Source organism: Microtus ochrogaster, unplaced genomic scaffold (assembly GCF_000317375.1).
Source record: "Microtus ochrogaster isolate Prairie Vole_2 unplaced genomic scaffold, MicOch1.0 UNK2, whole genome shotgun sequence".
Taxonomy (NCBI): Eukaryota; Metazoa; Chordata; class Mammalia; order Rodentia; family Cricetidae; genus Microtus; species Microtus ochrogaster.
In genome coordinates, this window is record NW_004949100.1 from 20,452,863 (window position 1) to 20,476,925 (window position 24,063).

At 40.7% G+C, this 24,063-nt stretch overlaps 1 protein-coding gene across 3 annotated transcripts in view; it reads right to left on the reverse strand.

The window, feature by feature from the left end:
- Ryr2 (ryanodine receptor 2) overlaps positions 1–24,063 on the reverse strand; it is a 574,535-nt gene that overhangs the window by 320,567 nt on the left and 229,905 nt on the right. For all 3 annotated transcript variants that reach the window (XM_026788350.1, XM_026788349.1, XM_026788348.1), the window contains 4 exons: positions 17,198–17,212; positions 11,843–11,917; positions 9,730–9,808; positions 6,457–6,569 (listed from right to left, as the gene is read on the reverse strand). In XM_026788350.1, coding sequence (XP_026644151.1) covers positions 6,457–6,569; positions 9,730–9,808; positions 11,843–11,917; positions 17,198–17,212 — 282 coding nt within the window. The remainder of the gene's footprint in view (positions 1–6,456; positions 6,570–9,729; positions 9,809–11,842; positions 11,918–17,197; positions 17,213–24,063) is intronic.

Below are 24,063 nucleotides of genomic sequence, written 5' to 3' on the forward strand. Positions count from 1 at the left end.
GGAGGAGGAGGAGGAGGAGGAGGAAAAGAAGTGTAGTTTCCAATTTAGGAGCAGTAGAGCAGGACCCATCAAAATTGCTAAGCCCCAAACTATGTTGGGGGAATGAGATATTATATGACAGAGACCTAAATGACCCATAGCTTTCCCTGGGGATCTCAACCCAAACGCCACAGAGCTATAGTCTGACCTTTTAATTTCCTTTCTAATCCCATGGATTTATTTGAAGCATTCTAAGGGCTGGTTGTGACAGCAGGTCCCAGTGTTTTATCAGATTGCCAGGAGGTTCTGTCATCCCAACATTTTTCTAAGATTCTCTGAATCCAGCCCTTGTCTGATGCAGTTTTTCATTCGTTTATTTATCTCTTATTAAATGTCAGGCACTTGGGCCCTGGTGATACAGAGTTCCAAATAAATTAACATCCAGGGACAAGAAACATGAGTAAACAAGCCATCTTACTCCTCGGGCTACAGCTTTTTCTTTGGAAAAAAAATAAGAAAAGATAAATAGTGAACAAAGATATGAATGCTTTTTTAAATGTAATATTTGATGGCTCCCTCCACCATCTGGTCCACAGGGAGGATAAAATTGAATCGGGGGGACTGATGGCTCAGTGGCAGAGCATGTGTTTAGGATAGCCCCCAAATTGAACTGGATGACATAATAAATCACTCATAAATATGACTGACCCCTGCCTTCTGTTGATATATTTATGCAGCTTTAGGAAATTCAATAACTTGCCATGCAATCAAAACATCTTTGCATTTCTTATTTAAAAACCCTAACTAAGGCCCACAGAGACAGTTCAGTAGGTGAGTAAAGGCTCATGGTGCCAACCTAAAGACATGAATTTGGTTCCTTTTGGTACCATCAGCACCTTTTTTTTTCTAACTCTCTGAAAATAACATGTGTTAGTTACTTGTTTGCCACTAATAAAATATGGAACTAAGGAGGAAGGGAGGGAGGGAGGAAGGGAGGGAGGGAGGGAGGGAGGGAGAGAGAGAGAGAGAGAGAGAGAGAGAGAGAGAGAGAGAGAGAGAGAGAGAGAACGAACTTAGAAGGCAATGTTGTTTGCCATCAAAACTGCTGACCTGAGTTCAATCCTTAGGACCCACATGGTGGAAGGACAGAACCAACTTGTGAAAGGTGTCTTCTGATTTCTGTGTGTTTGCATGACAAAGACACAGAACCTGGGTCCCCTGAAAGAGGACCAAGAGTTCTTAACCACTGAGCTATCTATCCAGACCCCTGGTTTATTTTTCATCAGTGATTGGACCATGGTTTTATGGATCATAAGATCTTTGTATGTCTATCACATACAATTAACAGAAAACTAACACTTAAAGAGTAAAAAGGCAAATCACAGATGGGAAACTTTGGTGAAGACCAGGGAGATTCTACAACTGACACATTAAAAATGAGGTTTCATGTGACTGATCCTATTTTATTCCATTTGAAGTAGATCCTAGGTCAGTAACACTTCTTGTCCTGCTTTCAGGAGGGTTAGTTCTTTCTCGCTGCTTTCAGGAGGGTTAGTTCTTTCTCGCTGCTTTCAGGAGGGTTAGTTCTTTCTCGCTGCTTTCAGGAGGGTTAGTTCTTTCTCTTACACATAAGCTCCTTTGGAGAAGCCTCTTTAGAAGACAAATCATCCAATAGGAGCACAGAAAAATCCTCTGGATATTCCTAAAAAGATCAGGATGCCATTTCAAATGAGAACAGCAAACATAAGAAGCGTGAGTAGTTGACAACCATTCTTACAGCCTAGACCCTTATTCCTTGACCCATGTCCAACTGGTAAGGCTGACAGGCTGAGGGTTCCTGACCACAGCACCCTCTTCTGTCTAGGAGGCGCCTTTGCAGATGGGAGGGAGGAAAATCAGCTGGCCATCAATTCACCACGGCAAGGGCTTCAAGCCCCATTAGTGTTCCAAAGTCGGATTAACCTTAATTGAGCTCAGAAGTGAAAGAAAAATAGCTCGGCAGTCATAGACCCGATAAGAAAAAGTCAAAGGCTGGGAGTTTTTTCAACAGTCTCTTTAACCAATGTGTTCTGAGACAAAAGATTTAATTCATTTTTAATCATGTCAGCATCTCAGAAGGACAGACCTTGCTTTCACTTAATAGATCTTTATTTAAGACTCTCTATAAATAGTCCTCTTCTGGCCAAGTTTTTCTTCCTCGAGCTAAATACCAGCCAACTTCTTTAACCATCGTGCAAAGGTACAAACCTCCCAAGCAAACAATGGCAGACACTTACTACTCAAGGGCTGATGACCTTGCTTAGATTTCAGCATTTGAGTCTCTGAATGCCCGCATCAGCCACATTATTCATAATTCCCATAGTGAAGATGAAGAAACTGAGGACTCCAGAAACTCCACATGGGCCTAGGGATGTGGCTCAGCTAACAGAGTGCTTGTCTAGAATAGACAAGACCTTGAGCACAAATGCCAGCACCACGTACACTGAGCACAGTGTCACATGTCTGTAATCCTAGCTAACACTTGGAAGGTGGAGACACGAGGATCAGTCAGGCCTGGGGCATTTAAAGTCCATTCACTACTTTGCTCCTTTATCACCATTTGTTTTCTAAAAGCCTTTGCACTGAGTCCACCGGATGCACCCTTGAACCCATCACCACAGTACTCAACCCATTACTAGTCAATCATAGAAGAAATGAGAGTCAGTAATGAGTGGTCCTTAGAGCAAAGGGGACAGCTGACAGCATCAGCATCCTTCACCTGTCCTGTAAGACTGACAGTTCCTTAACTGTTGGGAGGAAACCTTTAGGTGGTGGAGCCTAGAGGGAGACGGTTGGGTGATTGGGCTGATTGGTGATAGGAAGATGAGGATCCTTAATTCCCTCTAGCCATGTCCCCACTTCCATGAAGTGAGGAGCCTCGCTCTACCGTGTCTCCCCGGACACCATGCTCTGCCTCACCACTGGTCTTTCCTTCTTTTAAGTTGCCTGTCTCAGATACCTGTCACACTGGCAGAAAGCTGGCTTAACATAGTTTGGTTCCAACACTATTTCTCCAAGGGCAGAGACAAGAGCGTGTTCTTGGGTTTCCTTCTTTCTATATAAGCGGGAGTCTGTGGATATGAATAATAAAAGCACTGACCTCGTTAGCACATGAGCGTGGAATCCCAGCACTGCGGCTTGTTGCTGTGCTTACCTCTACTTAAAGGATTACCCAGAACCGGGTGTGGGAGCTAATGCCTCTGACCCTAACACTGAGGAGGCTGAGGCAGAAAAAAGATCACTATGAGTTTAAGGCCATCTTGGGCTACACAACAAGTGCAAGGCTACAGTGTAAGATCAGGTCTCAAAATCACATTCACACACATATCTATTTATTTATATTTATAAGTTTTATATATAACATAAAGATATACTTATTATATTTACATATTTTGTTTTATATCTAATATAACCTTATATCTAATATAAATTATTTATATATTATATCCCTAGCATATTTTCTGTAATATGTATTTATAAAGGCTACTCGGGAAAATGAAGTTAAGTACTTGAGCAAAATGAAGCTTGGAAACCAGTAGTAAATTTTAATGAAGCGAGTTTATTTCTTACAAAGTTTGTAGGTCATGTTACCGCGTGTGTCATTTTTTGTCATTTATTCCAGAAGTCTTTGATCACTCAATGCCTTACACGGTAAGGTCTGGATGGGTGTTCCCACTAGCATCAACCTTACTTTACAAAGAGCAAATCTGGAGGTAAGGGAGCTGGTTCCAGAACTGGACAGGTTGACAACCATAGAAGGGACATTAGATGCCTAGTTCTTTGAAATTCTGAATATTTCATTACTCAGATTCATAATGAAACTACCCTAGCAAATCAGCCTCTGCTACACAGTACAAAGTCCAAACTAGAAAACTGGTGTAGGAGGGTCTTCTATGTATTACTTTCGTTGGTTAAATAAAGAAGCTGCCTTGGCCTTTTGATAGGCCAGCCCTTAGGTGGGTGGAGTAGACATAACAGAATTCTGGGAGGAAGAAGGCAGTGTGGCAGATGCCACTGTTCTCCTCTCCAAGATGGATGCTGGTTAGACCCATGCCAGTAAGCCACAGTCAAGTGGCAATACACATTAATAGAAATGGGTTAGCTAAGATGTGAGAATTAGCCAATATGAGGCTAAAAATAATGGGCCAGGCAGTGTTTAAATGAATACAATTTGTGTGCTGTTATTTCGGGCATAAGCTAGCCGGGCGGCCGGAACGCAGCCCGCTCCTCATTTTTACAGAAAACCACAGCAGACAGGAACTCAGGTCCAAACCAAATGGACATGTGTTTGGAATATTGCGCTGAAGGGGGCGTGAGCTGTTTCTCTTGCTATTGGCTTCTAAGCACAGCTAAACTTGAAATGCGCATCTTCTGATCAGCATACATCACCCTCATGGCACAGCCCTGGCACACATCAGTGGTTTAATAATGGGTATTTTAATAAGTTGCACAGCTGCATGGCACAAGTCACAGGGACAATGTCCGAGACAAAAGTGGAAGATCACTCCAGGCCTCCCACAGCTGCGTAGGAGCAGACACACCAAACAGCACAATTTCTTCTCTTCGTGACATGGCCCTGCTGAGCTATTTCCCTGTCTATAGCACCACCACTTTGTATACAGGAAGTCGGGCAAGGCTCTTCTTCCTAGGAACACTTGAGAATAAACTGAATGTGTTGGCACATTGAAAATGACTTTACTATCAAGCCCACCCTATTACAGTCTTGGGTGTATGTGTGTGCACGTGCCTGTAGGTGTGCATGCAAATGTACGTATACGTGTGTAATGTGCATGTAGAAGCCAAAAGTCAACCTCAGGAGTCATTCTTCAAGTGCCATTCACTTTGTTCTTGAGAGAGGGTCACACTGACCTGAAGCTTACTAAGTAGATTAGGCTGGCTGGCCAGCAAGCACCAAGAGCCATAATTGAGACAAGTGTACTACCATGCCCTGCTTTTGTATGGGCTCTGGAATATGAACTCATGTCCTCATGATTGCACACAAGTATCTGATGGGCTGACCTGTTTCCCTAGCTTCTATTTCCATGTTTAGAGAGCAGTAGGGCACCTTCAAACCTCTTTGATATGTGGGATACTTTATGTAGATATTCACGAAAAACAGAAATATCTTCTCTGTTTCTCCTAGTTGACCTCAGCTGTCAATCTGACACAGCTCAGAGTCGCCCAAGGAAATCCTAACTGGAATTTACCTTGATTCATTGATAAACCTGTGATGTGTCTGTGAGGCATGATTGATAATTGGGATGGGCGAGCCCAGCCCTCTGCAGGCAGTACCAGCCCTAGGCAAGTGGGCCTGGGATGTATAAGAAAGCTACCTTCGCATGAGCCAGTGGGAGGAAGCCAGTAAGCATTTTTCCTTCATGGTTTATGCTTCAAGTTCTTGCCTTGACTTCCCCCAATAACAGACGGTAACCTATAAGATGAAATAAACCTTTTCATCCTCAAGTTGCTTTGGCTATGGTGTTGATAACGGCAATAGAAAAGCAAGCTAGAACAATGTCTAATTAGTTGTTCAATCTTTAAAGAGTGGACTGGATTGTAGCTCAGTAGCAGAGAACTTGACTAGCATAAACAAGGGCTGGGTTGCAAAAAAGAAAGATAATATTTAGCTGAGTATGGTGGTGAAGACCTACCATGGCAGCAATGGAGGGTGAGGTAAAAGGGTGATGAGTTCAAGGCTAGCCTGGACTACATAGTGAGACCTGCTCTCAAAACAAACAGACAAACAAACAAAAACAAATAAAATTACAAAACAACAAAGAATATTGTATACTTGTTCCTTCTACCAGTTCATGGATTTCATTTTTCTGTGAACTTCTATACAGCATGACTCTTTAGATTAGGAAAACTACAACCTATTTAAAAACTTACTAAACCCACGATTGCCTCAACACAAAAATCAAGAAATACATTCAATGACTAAGTCACTTACTTCATTTCCTACGCTCAGTCCCTACTGTTTGAATCCAGGCAGTGCTCATGACAGACAAGCTGCTACTTAAAAGTGTCTCTCACACAGTCAATTACTTTCATAAGTATCAAAATATGGAATGAGCACCCAATTGACACAGCCTTTATATGAGGCACAAATTAAAGACTACGGGATCTGAAACTCCTGATTAGACTCCTTTTACATGCTATTAATAAAAGACTCCAAGAACAGGCACCATCAGCCTCATGAATATGCATATCAAGGTCTGGAGGGAAGCCTGCTCAACAGACCCAAGGAGCCACCCTCCCCTGCAGGCCACCAAGGTCTCCTTCTCAGGAGTTATTTATAGTTCATCAGACAGAGACCCAAGCTTTTGTGAGCCATATCCCTAGCTGTGTCTGTTCATAAGCACACTTCCTCAGAAGCATCATTTTATGGGCCCATCTCTCAGCATGGCCTCAAGTCCTCACTCTGGTTCCCGTACTTACCAAGTACCTTTCAGAGGACACACTGACCAAAATGAGGTCATCTCCAACCCGCACCTTTTCTCCTTCTGATCTCTGCTTAGAGGCAGGATGTATGGTCCACCAGCAAGCCTCCCCTGTGAGCGATAGAATTGAAACATGGGAAAGATCTAGTTAACCTAAGATCCATTTCCTCTGCAGGTGACACCACTTTCAGAAATACATGATTTTGTGCAAATTAATCTCTTGGATCCTGAAAAATCAAAAGAACTCAGCCAAATTCACTTAGGGAAGGACAAACTGAAAGACAAACTTACTCCTAATGGGAAATAGGTGTGACAGCTTGGTGTCTTTTCTCCATTAAAAATTGCTGGAAAAGGACATTTTATTTACATGAATTAAAGTAGGCCTAGATGTATCTGTCATTCGAGATGACGTCATTCCTTAAGCAATCTTGCTAACATTACTCTCTAAAAATAAATCTACTTTTTACATGATTTTCATCAAAACGAATTGAAGTGTTCTGTTGGTATAGTTGCATTATAAATGTTCTTTTGTTGATTCAAAAATGACACAAAGGATTGCTATCTTAAAAATCTCATTACTGTGTCTCCTCTGCTCTACTTTATTTCCTTGCAAAATGCATTAGTTCTTATTCATCTAAGAGACTCTCAGTACAGAAAGACGCACTAGAAGAGCTAGGTGTACATTCGAACAAATCCGTCTAAAGCAAGCCAAGTAGCAGTAAAAAGCTCATGTCCGCCTGCTTTCTTCATCCCATCACCCATGCCAGAAGCATAAAGGCAGACAGTTCCTGCGGAGTCCCAGGCTCAGGGTCTCTCTGACAACTCCAAGTGTCTTCCGGTGGTACCTGTCATCCACAAGGGTCATTCTCCTCCTGACCAAGCTTTATTATTTTTTCCTTTTTAAAGTTTATTTCACTTCCATTTATTTACATCTGCATACCACAAACCATAGCATGTGTGTGAATATCAGGGGACAGCTCACAACCTCTCCCCTTGTGCCATGTGGGACCCTGGGGATCGAATCCAGACTATCAGGCTTGCTGAGTCATCTTGCCCGCTGAGCAAGATACAGAACCCTTTTCTGTAATATTTCTTTTCCTGAACTAACTCCCCAATGCCAGAACATGGATGGCTTTCCCGGGTCCTGCCACCACACTGTAGCATTCAACAATTAATGTTGTATGAATGAGTAAATTCATCCGGGATATATCCTCAGAACTCATATAGTCAACACAGAATCTGGGCCTGAGCTGTTCTCACTCCGACCCGTCTTAACTGCCCATCACCAGTCAGAGTTTTCTTTCCCATGCCTGCGATCCACATTTTCTCTCATTCGCCCAGTGACAGGGCATCCACTACTTCTCAGTCATTGCCTTAGTAGCTGAAAATCCATCGACAGAAAAGAAAGAAAAAGATCATCTGCCGTGTTTGATTCTGGGGAAGGCAAACAGAGAACGAAGGATAAAGGCCATGGTTCTTCAATAATTCACAAAAAGAGTCAAAGCTCGGGAGAAAGTAGGGTAGAATAAAGGCTCGCGGTGTAGGGGAGGACTCTGGGTGGGGGCTGGTGGCTATTTGTTTCTACCATGAAATTAGCTCAACATATAAATACATGTCCTGTGTTTGGGTGTGCAAATTAAGATTTGTTTTACTTGGGATTTTTTTAAATGTTTTCTAAAATACATTAAGAAAAAAAAGTTGAGAAACTAGAAAAATACAGAACTGAATTGATGTAAGATGAAGTAAAATATCTGAATATTATGTTTATCTTTTTCTTCCAAGGATTATCAAAGTTATCAAAGTTTTAATGTTTTCTAAAATATATTTTAAAAAATGAGAAACTAGAAAAATACAGAACTGAATTTACATACGATGAAGTAAAATATCTGAATATTATGTTTATCTTTTTCTTGCCAGGAGTATCAAAATTATCAAAAGTAACTTGGCTATAAACCTACAGAGAAACCCTGTCTAGAAACCTTCCCCCCAAAAAAATCCATTTACTGGGTTCACTATATATTTTTATCATCATCTCCATTATTTTATGAAAATTTAGTTAATATGAAAAACCATTTTTAATGAATATACAGAACGTAAACACATAGCTCCCATGTGGGTACCATGTACCGTTTTGCTATATAAACCTTACATCAGGATGAAGACCCTTCCTCAAGCATGCATCACTTCTGTGTGTGGAGAAAAGATTTCAGTTCTCTTCCTCTTGCCTGCTGAAGCTTGTAGCATATAAAACTGCTACTAGTAGTTAACTCGCTGTGCTAATTATAGCTCCTAAAAACCTTGGGCATGTGTGTTACATGGGTTCTGCTTGGTTCATGGTGTTAGGGACAAAATCCAGGGCCTTCCGCATGCCAGCACTCTGCCCCTGAACTACATCTTCTGTGAGCATATTTGTTTTCTCTTAAGAGGTAAAATGCAGTGAGTGGTAGCTGGAGGGATGGTCCCTTCCAGGGAAGAACAACATAATAAAAGTTGGTTTCTCTCCTTCCACCCTTTTTCTATTTGACATTGAATTTTATTTTATTTTATCTTATTGACATTTAGAATTGAGCCCATGACTCATCACACGGCAGGCAAGTGCTCTAACCCTGAGTTGCATCCCCAGCCCTGTTACTAAAGTTTCATTCCATAAGTCATGTTGTTTGTTGTAAAAGACAAGATGTTCTAATCGGGGCTCTGAGTTAACGTAGATGCAGATGAGAAAGAAGAAGAACACAGATAAACCTTGTGATCTCACACTTGGATTTTACGAAAGGCTAAATGTGTTCATATAAACCTTTTTCATTGTTCTCACTACAAGGAAACATGTATCTGTTTGGACACAGAGCCCTGGAGGCAAAGCAACAAAGAATGTTATTTTCTATTTTTGTGCTTGAGTGTTAACGTTGAGCACACTAGTATCTTATACCTAAGGATGTTTTAAGATGAATAGTTAAAAGTCATACAGTAATACTTTCCAAACTGGTCAGTGATTGTCAACACGCTTCACACAGCCAGTCAATCATGTAGTAGGAACTGATTTTTCCTCTCTCAACCCACAAAAAGAAAGGATATGATATCAAAATTTGATATCTAACCAATCACCTATAGAAAATCAACCAGGAGGAAAAAATACACTCTCTCACTCTATCAAAAATGTCAAAGAGAAAAGCATTTTGTGACTTTATTACAAAAACAGCCACCTCATGTGTGTCTGACCATATCTAGCCAGCCTCGCTCTGAATAAGGTCCCATGACAGTGCAGGGTACTCACCTGTGGTGTCCTCTTGAAGGCCAACATCAAAGGCAAGTTTGTCAGTGGAAGACCGGGAGGTGGAGAGACAGCACAAATACTAAAAATACAAGATCAATCGTCACCACGAAATGTGCACAGTCCTCCTGTGGCTACTGTGATTAATGCAGCAATAGACATGGATGAGCAAATGTACCTCCAGTCCGCTGACTCAGAAGCCTATGGGCATATACCCACACATGGCAGAGCTGAGTCATACGGCCATTCTATTTTTAGCTTTTTGGAAGAGCCTCCACACAGATTTCCAAGGTGGCTACAGAGTTTACACTCTCACAATTGGCCCATAAGGGCTCCTGTCTCCCCACAGTCCCCTTTAGCATTTGCTGTTGTTTTTTTTCCGATGACAGCCATTCTGACTAGGGTGAGGGGTGATGAGTGGGTGCATGGAAGTAGAAGAGGGACCAGAAGAGGATGGGGGAGGTGTAACGGAGAAGGGGGGACATAAGAGAGAGCAATAGGGTCTGTGACATGAAAGAGGAAAGGGGGACTATTTGGAGAAAAGAAGAGCAGTAAGGGCAGAGGAGGGACGGCAGTGAGTGAGGTGAATGGGAACAAAACATAATATACATGATATACAGGGGTGCAGGCAAAGAGTAATGAAGCCTACTACTTTATACGCCAACTAAATTATTGCAAAATGTGCACAGTCATATCAGACTCCCATTTGGACAAGTTGTTATTGGTCTGTCTTCGATTAGCAATATGGAGACATTCCAACATCTGAGGCAAAGCAGCCCTTGCACAGCAGGCCTTCAGAGAGGCAGGAAAAGGAAAGGAGACCTCTGTGCCTCACAAAAGACTGAGGAAATGAGCTCTGTCAGTACAAGGGGACAAGTGATCAGGGACATGTTTGCATGTCTCTTCCCTTCATGTGATATTCATGGTCCTCTGCAAAAGCACAATACGATCTGACATCATCAGAAAGCTATCCCTGAAAGAAACACAAAAGCTATTCACTTTCATCATCCACTTTTGCTTTCATTAAAAAGACAACAACAAAAAACACCCTGAACATACTCGGGCATGCGACTCTTTATCTTGCTAAAATGAGGGCAACATGAAAATACATATACACATTTCTCCCAGAGAGCTTTGACTCTCTCAACTGCATTGTCTGCTTCCTCCCTCCCCTTAGATTATCTTAAGTATATCTATTCTCAGATATAAAGTTTAGATCATTTTTCATGCCAACGTCCCCACCTCCAACTTCAAACACCTTGTTAAGTGACAGCAGAATGAGGACACTAAGATGGATGTGGCATGTGCTTAAAATACCGGACCATCTGCACGAGACAAGGGCTCTGCCAGCAAGAAGGGACTCCATCAAAGAGAATCCAGAAACTAGAGTGGGAACTAAGCAAGGCTGGGTCTCCCTGAAGACCTGGGTGCTCAAGGCCATCACTCCAGCGGTCCTGTGTGGACCGCGGCACATCTGGCTAAATGGTGTTCACAGGTGTGTGAAGGGAGATGAAGGAATGGGCTGGATGGGCAGGCACAGCAGGTGGGAGGCAAGATCCTAGGGCTGCGGGACCAAACTGATCTGGAGACTCATTCTGCACCTTGACTACAAAGCACTCCCTCTCAAGATGACAGACAACAGGTTCTGAGGATATCCATAGGTAGTATTTTATCTTAGTCTTCAGAAATGTAGTTTGAGATTTACTTGATTTTTATGTTTTATATTATATATATATATATATATATATGCATATGAGTCCACAAAAGTATGTCAGATCCCTTGGATCTGGGTATCTAATGCATTTATAAACTAAGAATTAAAACAAAATTAGAAACGGGAAATAACATTTGAGTTTTATACTTGCATCTTTTAAAAATTTATCTAAGTACTAAAAGTCTATCAAAGGCATTGAAAATAGGAGCATAACTGTTATGTATAAATCTAACCTTCATCTTATGAATGAGAAAACTAAACAGAGTACAAGGATATTAAAGAATGTATCTATTCAAACTCATTGCTATCATTACTGAAATGATACCCTCAACATTCTCAACAGTTTATCTGCCCCTGGACCAGCATGGTCACACGAGAGATGAAACCAAGATGTCCACTCACCATACCACTGTAGGAATGCCGTAGCAATATGGCGTGTCCGTAGAGGAGTGTGCGGTGACCTCCACCTTGAGCAGTCTATGGGAAGGACAGAAGAAGGTAGAGAAGAGGAGAATCGTGGATGAGCAAAGAACTAAGTCAATTGTCTTTTCTTCTTCACAGGAAAGTTCACAGCAAGAGAGGATGAAACCAAAGCACTGGAAAAACAAATCCCCCTGGAACCAGTTCTTAACCACAAATGAAGCTGTAAGGAAATACCTGCCATGGAGCAAGCATCCCATCATCTCACCCAGCTCTGGAAAGATAACTGGGTTTTGGTGAGTAATTATTACAACTTTAACCATTTACAGTCTGCACAGCTACTGCCTGTGTTTCAATTATACGCAGCCTCTGTTGGATAGACTACCCTGTTACCTTTTTATCCAGAGACCCACCAAGTACCCAGCACACAGTAAGCACCAGATAAGTATTAGTTTGACGAATAAGTCTTTGCAAAGCCCCAAATTGATCACATCATCTCTGGGATATAAGCTTTTCATTCTTCCCAGTTGCTCATAGGCATAAGTCAAATCCCTTTAATGATGGGAGAACTCACTAATCACATATTCTTGGCCTCCGATGAGATTCTGATTAGAGAGCTCTGAGGCAGACTTCCCATTGAGCCACTGTCCCAAGGATCATAGTTGGAGATGGACAAATACAGGAGACCTTAGATCTCAATCCTCTCTGGTGCCAGTCCTCTATTCTAAACATATCTACTAACCGCTGAGTGGTGGTGGTGCACACCTTTAATCCCAGCACTCGGAAGGCAGAGGCAGGCAAATCTCTATGAGTTCAAGGCCAGCCTTGTCGACAGAGCAAATTCCAGGACAGCTAGGGCTATACAGAGAAACTCTGTCACAAAAAAACAAAAATAAAATAAACACATCTACTCCCCCACAAAAAAAGTTAAATTGTTATGTCTTGAAATTCAAAATTCACTCTGTTGTTTATGCAGACTTAGACATGAGGTTTTCAAACTCAACTGATTAACCACCTCATCCATGAAATTCAGCCAGGTTCCACAGTGTCAGCTTCTCCCCTGACCCTCTGTAGCTCTCAGCTATATCTGTACACTGGCCTTATCACTTTGCAAGCAAAAACAGCTTCTCCTTAAGCAGACTGAGAACCCAGCGAGTGACCTTGGCTCATGTTTAGCTCTAAGAAAAGGTATGTGGACAGTAATCAGTCAAGAAACATTTGTTAAGTGAAAACCTGAATTGGGTTGGAGCATTTCAGTCTATGGAAGTGGGTGTGCATGTACACAAAGGCATACATCTATATGTGTACAAAGGAATACATCTACTGTGATGTAGGTATACAAACACACACACCTACCTATTGTGTAGGTGTACAAAGGCATACACCTAACGTGTGGTGTATGTGTACAAATGCATATACCATACATTCCCCACACATTAAAACGCTTAAGAAAGAAGAAGGGGTAGGGTAAAGAAATTCTGTATTTGGGGTGACCATCCTCCCTTAATGAAATTTAATTTAAGAGCATTCATGATTTAATGAAAGGTAAAATTTGACTTTTGAAAATATCTGTGAAAATGATTTTCCCAGTTCTATGGATGGGGGACTGTTCTCATTTCATAGAGATGACTGACAGGCTTAATATTACGGAATAATGTAAAATAAATCTGTAAGAGATAAGTGGATAAAAATGTCCCAACTTTCAAATGAAACCTGATACTCCTGAACATCATCTAAAAAAAATCCTCATGCAAAGTTCACAAGTCACTGGAAGACAAATTTAGCATCATTGGCCATGTGTGGACCTTTAGATTTCTAGGATCATGGGAAAAAAGAAAGTCCACCTGAGGAAATCACATTGCCAACTAAAGTGCCAGTGTTCACACTTAGGTATGAACTCAATGTACGTTCTATATCTGTATTTCTTTAGAGAAACGGTCATAGGGGCTATCTGTCTGTTATATCTTGTGGGTCAGGGGCAGCTGGATTTCTACAGCTGCATGTGAGGTGTTATTGCCATGAGCTTAAATTTATAGTCACAAAACCCTCCACAGAAGTATAAAATCTGAATGGTAATGATGAAAACCATTACATGAATATTGTTAGTTCTACATTAAATCTTCAGTGCTGTTTTTTTAGGCTCTATGTTTTTCAAATACATGATTGTAAAATATAGTGACTTATTAATCTATCTTTTATATTAGCAATGTTTAAAGCCATTAAATTCACTATGAAATATATAAACATCTTAAGTATGGCTGTACTATGTCATGCCCTGTTAGAAGTTGTATATTAAACCAGGGTGTACAGAGAACCCTTTCTCTGTACAGAAACATTCTGCTAGTCTAATTAAAAGCTGTCATTATGTGAGGTTTGTGTAAAAAAAAAATTAAATCAGAGCTGCAAAGCAGCTCAGTGGTAGAGTGGTAAGGATTATTCCATGCAAGTCCTGGGTATGATTCTGAGGGAAGGGGAGAGAAGGAGGGGCTAGCAGGGAGAAGGGGAAGGAAGTGAAGAGAGAAGGGCAGTGGAGAGGAGGGATGAGAGGAACAGGGGAAGAGAGCGGAAGGAAGGAGAAAGGAAAAAAGGAAGAAAGAAAAGAGTGAAGAAAACAAAGGGAAGGGAACTGGGAAGGAAGGAAATGTGATTCAATAAACTTCTACACCCCTTGGAGACAGTCATGTGCCATGTAACTCTAGAAGTCCAGTGATACAGAACCAAGGCCTGGGCAACAGACACTATACACAGCAAGGGGAATCTGTAATAAGATTTCTTTCAGTGTCCAGATATTTGTGGAGAAACATTTAACTATGCCTACAAATATTAACATCTTGAATAAAAAAAAATTAGTTGTTTCATGAGGAAGAAATCTTCAGAGAAAATGCCTCTCTATCCAGCCTTCCCTATTGTCTAAGAAGAGCAGAAGGAAAAAATGAGCAGCACCCAGCACACAGGGGCATCGGGACCTGTGGGGCCTGGCATTTCCAGCCACCTGAGAGTTCCAGCTACAAGGAATTCTCTAACAGTCCTGCAACTCTTAAGTCCTGATCCCCACAAAGATACCAAAAATGATCCTAATAACAGAATACCTGGTTTGGCCAACCCATCAAACATTGAGCAGATAGAGTTCTGATGGTAAGTGGCTGGCCTCTCTCCTGTGCTAGTGTGGAATAAACTACCCGGCTTTAGACAGCACCAACATAGATCCCTAGGCACCAACAATCACAAACGGGTTCCCACAGCAAGCCCACACCCACCTGGCTGGAAATCAGGATTACAAGATAAAAACTGATCATGTTTAGCATTCTCTTCCTACTAAGGGGAACAAACTACTCTAAACACATGCATGTGGTTTGCTTCATGAGACACTAGTCCTTCCTCAACATCCAATGTGATGAACTCTGTCCCACACTTAACAGAAATCAGAGCCCGATTCTATCAATGAGCTATAACACCTGGAGTTTACAGACTGGCCTCATCTTTCTATCTGCAGTTTTACAAATCAGCTCCTGCAAAGGAGCTGGGAGGGTAACTGATTTGGTTGGTGACTGTATGACCTGTGGATACAGCACTGTTTAGGGGCCCGGGTAAGCAGGTGAAGATTTAGTAAATACAGTAGATGCATAGTCAGCAAGAAAAATTGAAGTTCACTGCTTATTAATATCGGCAAGAAAATGGCATATATTCATATTTTCATGCTTATCATATCTACACAAGCCACTTGTCAGGATAGATGTAATAGAACATGTAGCATCCTTGCCTTATCCTATGCTCCGCATCCTTGAAGAGAGATGGCTTCAAAGAAACAGACACTAGGCTCTGTCATCTGATCAGCAGTGTCATGGTCTTTACTATTAGTGAACAGGGTCAACCTGGGAAACACAACAATACTGACCCTGGCGTTTGCAATGGGAATAAAAGCCTTAACTGACTCATTCAATGGGTGGGCAAGAGAACTTCTTTCATTTCTTTCCTTTTCAATCCATATCCAAAATTTTCATTCATATTTCTAGAAATTTCTATCTTTTAAAATGATGTGTTTTTTTTCAAGTTACAAATTGTATTAAGCCTTTATTAACTGAATACTGAACTAGATGTCTTTATTGCTTCTGAGGTTTTAGCATAAAACATCAAGATTCTTGAATAACTGTAGGATAATTTGGTTGAAACGACACAAAACCATCAACTTCATTTTCCTCTTTCTGTCTTCAACTTCTTCCTTCATCTGTTTATGTGTCTCCTTGGAAGGGCTTCCAATTTTCTAATTTAGTTGAGAAGTAAAACAGGACTGAATTATTATTTTCTCTTCTAGAACAAAAATGTAGTTGCTGATGCCTGTGGTGTTTTGAATGAGAAATGCCCTACCAGGGTTATGTGAACACTTGACCCCCCAGTTGGTGACACTGTGGTTTCAGCTATGGGCCCTGCTAGAGGAAGAAAGTCACTTGGAGCAAGCGTGGAGAGCAGATAGCATCGCCCTATGTGCAGCTAATCCTCTGCTCCGTGTTTATGATTGAATGTGGTCCCCCAGCCGCCATGCCTGCAGCTTGCTTGCCACTCCTTCCCACCACGGTGTACTCTAACCCTCTGGAACCGTGAGCTAAAACAAGCTCTGTCTTCTGTAAGTTGCCTTGGTCACAGCGTTTGACCACAGCAACAATAAGGTAACTAATATGACACTTCTTCTAATTTCCCAGTGGAGGGTCCTCTTAGATTCTCACAAGTGTCTTCCAAAAGCAAAACAGCCAGAATCCCTACAAAGGGAACATTCTAATCAAGTCACAATTTAAAAAAAAAATACTTTAATGGAAGAAATCCCTAAGGATGACTAATTAAACTTAATTTGGTTCTATATAACCCAAAAATGTCAAAAGTTATTTAAATTATTAAATCAAGGTGAGTAATTTACATTTAAATGTTAAATATTTAATTTCATTTAAAATTTTTTAAAGGAAAAGCACTATGCAAACATAAAGAAAATTCATATAACAATCCTAAAACTTATAAAATATTATATATAGTCATTCTAAAAGTTATGGGATACTGCCTATGATCATACATAAGCAATATTACAGCCAAGAGTGATGGCACAGCCTATAATCTCAGCCTTTGGGAGGCAGAGGCAGGTAAACCTCTGAGTTTGAGGCCAGCATGGTCTATAAACTTAGTTCTAGGACAGCCAGGTCTATACAGAGAAAACCTATTTCAAAAAGTCAAAAAGCCAATTCATACATACATACATATACACTATATATATATAGACTATATATATTATGTATGACATATACCCACAATAACAGGAATTATCATACATATAGCAGAAGATCAAGGCCTCACCTTCATCATGAACTTCTGTGGAGACATAAAGAAAAGAGAGAAAATATTAAATACAAATCATTTCAAGGACTTAAAACTATCTTATTTATCAAGACCCCATTGTTCTAAGTGGAACTACGTCAATGATAAACAGAAAATTTGCATTGCTGTTGCAACAGAACTTATACTCAACTACATGCTAGGAAAATGCTATAGCAAGCAAAGTCTTTTGAAAGGAATCTTTACATTAGTTCAGCTGTTTTCTGTGAATACATGCCACACTACTTGAAAAATGCCTGGCTCAATTTCCAACATCCAAGCATTGAGGCGGTACAATCTACCGTTTATTCTCTGAAAATGCTTAAATCAAAAACTTCATTCCATCTCTTTTGGCGTAAGTGCAGTGACACAAGGCAACTTGACTAAGTCCAGTAAAGCTGGTGGTGGAAGGCACAGGTTAGGAGAGCCTGACCATGGAGACCAACATCCTTCATGCATGAACGGGAAGCAGTCCCTTGGATGCTGCCTATGGTGAGAGGTGCGTTTCAAAGAGAGGCAGACAAACTATTTCTCCTTTTCTCTAAACACAGCACCACCTCTCTCACACAGCTCTTATCTCTTCTGTAAAACATACGCATCTTTCCTTGTTTGTCCTGGATGCCCTCCAGTTTCCCGGACTTGTTTCCGGGGAAGTATAAGATAAACATCCAAGAAGGGGATGATGTTTGATTTCCCTACTTAGGACTGAAGTAAATTGTTATGTACAAATATAAAACAGAGTAAGAAAAAAAAAGTAGATATATCCCCATTAGGTTTAAGCAAATCATCCAGAGAACACTTTTCAACATAGATGTTTATAAATGGTACAGTTGCTTCCTTGAAACACACAGAAAGAGAAACATGTATATAAATAAACGGAAATACCATTGTGAGTGATGCTTTTCATTTTTAATATTATATGTCAAGGGAGAAACTGTAATGAATTTCATTCTTGCCCAGCTCTGCTTTACCAATGAGATTAGCAATGCTCCTAGCCATCATTACAGAAGCTTTCTGCAGGCAGGTAACACGGAGAACCATAACAGGCCAAAGTGGTAAGAATAAGAGATGGTGGTTTGCTCTACTCTAAATGAACTCCCCCCCAAATATCAGGAAACACGGTGGCACAGGTGATGGAGAGGGTGTCAAGAGTTAGGAGATGGGGAGCTATGAGTCAGAAAGATGTCTTCTTGGCATGCTATGACTATCACACTCATAAACATTGCAGCCATGGAAGTCCACAAAATGCCTACACAAGGTTGGGTCCACCAACAACTCAATGTAGAGAGGGTGGGACCACATGGGGCCATAAGGTTCTCTGAAGGAATATCAATAGTTAATGGCTGTTGAGCAGGATGCCATTTTATTCAGTGGTGTCCTTTTCATGTTAAATAACCTCCACCACCTCCAGCAGTAAGAGCAAATGACGTCTCTGATGACATTGCCTGATTTGGGGGACCCATTCTTCCTGCCAAATCGCCTCATTCAACCTTGCTGGAAGAGGGGGTGCCTGGCCTCAGTGCAGCTTGGTACCCACCTATATCTAAAAAGAAAGAGTGGAGGAGTGGATGGATGGGAGAAAGGGAATGCTTTGGTGAGGATGTAAAAAACAAGAAAATAAATTCAAAAATAAATAAATAAATAAATAACCTCCCACCATACTAAGTCGAGGAACTCCAATTAAACTCCGTGGGCCACGATGAAAGGGAGACATGAGAATGGGAGGTGAGCTTCTTAGGAAAAGGGTCTCAGTGGGGAAGAAAGTGGTGAAATGGGGTAAAATGGACTTCAGGGCACTGCATAAATATGAAAATGTCAAACAATATAAATAGAAAGAAATTTTATTTTTCACTTAGAAAATGCAAGAAGTTAGCTATGAAAAATATCTAGCTGATATTAATAGTAAATGACAGCAGAAAACTTACTTTTCACACAGAAACAAAAACAAATATTTGGCAATATTGGATGTCCTTTAACCTTCATTGTTGATGTGGCATGGCCTAGAGTTCTCTTAGAGGAGAAGCCACAGTAGAGGGATTGCCTAGATCAGTCTGGCTTATATGCATGTCTGTGAGGGACTGTCTTGATGGTTAATTGATGTTGGAGGGCCCATCCTACCACGGGGAGAATCATTTCGTAGGTAGGTAGCCCTGGGCTGTGTAAGAAAGCCAACTAAGCATGAGAGAGTGAGCTGACAAGCAGCCTTCCTCTGTGGCTCTACCTTGACTCCCTTCAATGGTGGACTCTGACCTGGAAGTAGAAGATGAAGCTTTCTGCCCCAAGTTGCTTCTGGTCAGAGTATTTTATCAAAGCAACAGAGTTCAAAATAGGACAATGTAAATATGACCCAAGAACTGAATTGAAAAAATCATTTTGATGTCATACTTTGAAGAAACAACCAGAAATAGCTAACATTTTTCGATGGTACATAATTATGATAGATACTTTCGGTGGATTTTAATTGAGCTGGGGTTGGGAATTTTTCTTTAAAAAATAATTCTGTTTGACTTGGCCAGTCATCTGAGTTAACTACATTACAGTGGTGGTGGGTTTTTTACAAAGTGTTCGGCAGAGTTGCTCAGGCCGGCTCTTCAGAATAACTTGTTGTGGCTGACATCGGGAAGAGTAAGACACGGAGTGGGAGACATGGCTGTACAAAGGGAGAGAATGAACAGAAGAGCTGAGCGAAGCTGCAAGCATCCACCTGTGGGATGAGGAAGACCAGCGCCCGTGAAGGCTACGCCGCTTTCCTGAGACAACCAAGGGCATGAAAGACTGACTGAAGTTTATATCAAGATTAACCCTTCTTTTTTTCAATTCTCTTGGATAATGTGGTTTAAGTTGCAACTATTAACAAAATGATAACAATAGAATATTTTTCTAAAGAGACACTCATGGAAAAAGAAAAGAAGCTACTACACTAAATCAAGAGGAATGGATATATTAGATTGATCTACATCTAAACACTACTTAGATCTAATTTGTTTTTTAAAAAAGACAACAACAAAATCAATGAAAAAAACATTCTAAAATGTGAATAACACGGGGAAAGGCAACTGAGGAAGAAAGATACTGAAAGATACATCCTCTCTCCATGCTGAGGACACCATGTTTATGCTTAAAATAAATATAATAAAAGATATACTGAACTGAATTCAAATTTCTCTGGCACTAGATTAAATTTCACTAGAGAAAGTAGAGTAAGGGTCCATGATAAGGCTGATGATAGTATGGCCATGTTGCATAGGTCCTGACCCACTTCCCATCCTGATAAAAGTTCTTAGATGGCATAGAACTTTGGGCTAGAAAAGTCATTGAGTGTTCAAAGCTTAATAAGCTTTTCTGTGGGAGCAAGTCAGTAAGTAGCACCCTCCATGGCCTCGGCATCAGCTCCTGCCTCCGGGATCCTGTTCTGTTTGAGTTCCTGCCCTCACTGCTTTTGATGATGAACTGTTGTATGGAACTGTGAGTGAAATATACCCTTTCCTCCAAAAGTTGTTTTTGGTCATGGTGTTTCATCACAGCAATAGTAATCTTAACTAAGACAGATGGTGACCGATTTGCACAGAAACACAGAGTTTTAGGTTTCTGGTGTAAAGCTGCATGAGGTGGGCACGTGCTGTCTAGGGTTAGTTCAGTTGCTATAGATTTCACAGCTGATGTGAAGAGCGTGAGCGGAGGCATGACTGCCCACACGTTCACTGACATGAAAACAGGGAGAGTAATTGTTAGCAGAGGTGATGTTACTAGACAGATGACTGGCTTAATACCACAGAATCCCTTGTGGTCACCCATCACCATAGATCTGAAAGACCCTAGGAGGTTGTTCTTGGGAAACACAAATGATGACAAGGAGAAAACCAAGCAAAATATCAATCTTCACACTGACAACAAACACTGGACATCAAAAGAACACAAATTCATGCTCAATCGTGTTACCAGTACAAAGCAAGAAACAGTCACTCAGGGAACGCTTTGACCATTGTGAGGGCTCGCGGCTCAGCTTTGCTATCTCTATCCAGTTTAGAAGTGTAAAATAGTGTGATGATATTCTTGGTCATCAACTTGACTAAGTCTGGAACTAAAATCCAAAAATGGAGGACACATCTGTGAGAAATTGTTGCTTAATTTGAAGCAGGAAAATCCACTTCTAATCTGGATCTTTGATGTAGAAAGACAAGTCTTTAATTCAGATCTTTAGAGATGGGAAAGGCCACACTTTTTTTTGATGGTGAACTACAGCTTTATTAGAAGGGATAGGAAAAGATCTTTAATCCAGTTCTAATCTGGGCCAGACCTTCTGCCGGAAGCCTATATAAGGACATGGAAGCAGGAAGTTTTTGCTCTTGATCTGCTTGTCCTCACCTTGATAGCTAATCCATTTCTTCACTGGCACTAGAGCCTACTTATTTGTGAGTCCAGAATATACTAAAGGCCAGGTAAGTTCTAGGGCAGTTTTAATATTTACAGCTTGCCTGCACTGTATCTTTTCTTTTAACTTTCTAATGTTCTCAACTTCCTTACTATTTCTGTAAAGCTCCCCCTCCTTACTCTGTGGCCTCCTGGTACAAAGTGGGTGACCTCCACCTTAGCTCATGTTCTCCACTTAACTCCTTACTCATCTTCAGAGCCACAGTGGGCTTGCCTGGGAGAAATTCTCTTAAACTCTGATAAAGTATCCTTGAACATCTACTTGATATCGCTCTTAATATTTTTTATTAGTGAGACTAAGAACTCCCCAGAAGGGACCCTAATTTACTTGGTATCATTGGTGACCCCACTTGAACTCTCCAAGATTCCCAGTCACATTTCTTTCATGCCTCTTAATTCCTTAACTGACAAAGAAAAGGAACCCATTCCACACCCTAAAGAGGAAGGCATCATGCAGAATTAAGTTTGATTCCTGGGACTTACATCGTAAAAGGAGAAAACCAGGTCCCACCAATTAACTTCCACTCATGCACTGCGGTACATTCACCCCACAACACACACACACACACACACACACACACACACACACAAAATGAATGAATGAATGAATGGTTTCTAAAGTTATTTCTTCTAAGAATCTCTCTTACAATCTTTTAAGTGAATCTTTACTGGAAGATGTCCCCAAAAACTGTCTAGACGAACTGGGAGCCAAGGAACATACACTCAGAAGGCCTAGCATTCAAAGGATCTGAATGCAGGATTTGGAGGGAGCAGGGAGGTTTAGGTTCAGTGGCAGGTCTTCCCCTTTAAGAAACTAAAACACACTGCTCCACACAGAAGATGCTCATTGAAAGTCAGCCCTTTGTTATATCCTGTCTCTCCATGTGCTACGATGCAAGGATTTCCCACCATGTTCCATCTGCCACCTCTCCTCGCTCTCTTATGAGTGAAGCAGCTTCACTAGGTTGATAAAAAGAAGTTCCTTAATCATCAAAGATTTGGTGCATTGGTAATTAAGGATGCTGACAATAGATTTTAGTGGATAAACATAGTCTAACATGAATAATCTCAAACTCAACGCTTACCCCTTATATGCTATAGAATAACACATGTAGATAGATGTATTATTTGTGGGAAATGTCAACTACTACTCTTATGATGAACATACTCTGTACGCATGGCTAACTTTCTAAGGCTTTCCTACTGAAAATATCTAATACTGAATGATGAGAAGGCATGGTAAGTGTAGATCTAGAGAGTATCAGAACAGGGCCCAGCCTTCAACCCACAAAGAGCAGTTACACATGGGATACCTCCGACAGTCATACTCCTGGGTCACTCATGCTGCCAGCATTCAGTCACTTATTGACATCCAGTTGATCACACATGTGTGGTTATGCTTACAATGAACACAGCATAATTTGGAGCAGATGTGTGTCAACTGTTATCTTTTCCAACCTATCAATCACTAAGTACAGACATTATTTAAATGACCTGGTTTTCTGAGTGTAATAAATTTGACAGATATATGTTTTCATAATTATCTAGTTCTGCTTAAGAAGGAAGTTAAAATGGCACTCAACATGGGGCTTGAAGCCACAACCCTGAGATTAAGAGCCTCATGCTCTACCAACTGAGCTAGCCAGGCTAAAAGGCCAGACAGTTTATAATTAATATAAGCTTCTGTGTGTTTCTTTGGGCCTGAACAGCTGCGGGACCAGGAGGGACAGAAACTTTCGTCTATAATAAATGGTGCTGGTAAGCTAGAGTATGTCCTGGAATTCTATCTCAGTGACGTGTGTGCATCACAGAACTCAGGAACGCCTGAAATAAGATGCCAATAGCTACCTGGAGTTTTCTTCTTTTTCGAGCTTGTCTCAAAAGAGAATTTTCTTGACACAAAACACTACAGTGACATTTGTATCAAAATGACTGAAGACATATGAAGCCCGGCCTATACACTAAGACTACCACTAAAAATCCTGTAATCGCAAGAGACTGAATGCTTTAAACATTTTGAGTATGAATGAACCCTGATAATGTTTTTCCACATACCCTCATATGACAGCTGGGTGTACAATGCATTATTTTTTGAAGTTAGGAAGCATTTTAAATTATTCTGTGTTTTAATATCTATAGAAACATTATGAATTTTTAAAATATAAGTGTAAATAGTCACTTGATTTACAAATAATATATCATATGTGACAATTTCAATATGTTTCTTTCTCTTTTTATCTCCTCCCACAAACTGAAATTCTCATGTTGGAAACTAACACCAAGATTAGGATAAGGTCAGGGCAGGATGGGGTGGATGAAAACAATAGTTAAATATTCTTTAAATCAAGACTCAGAAATAGCCATTTCTTTTAAGTGTGAAGAGTTACATTTTATAACTCAGTGGATGTATGTTTAAA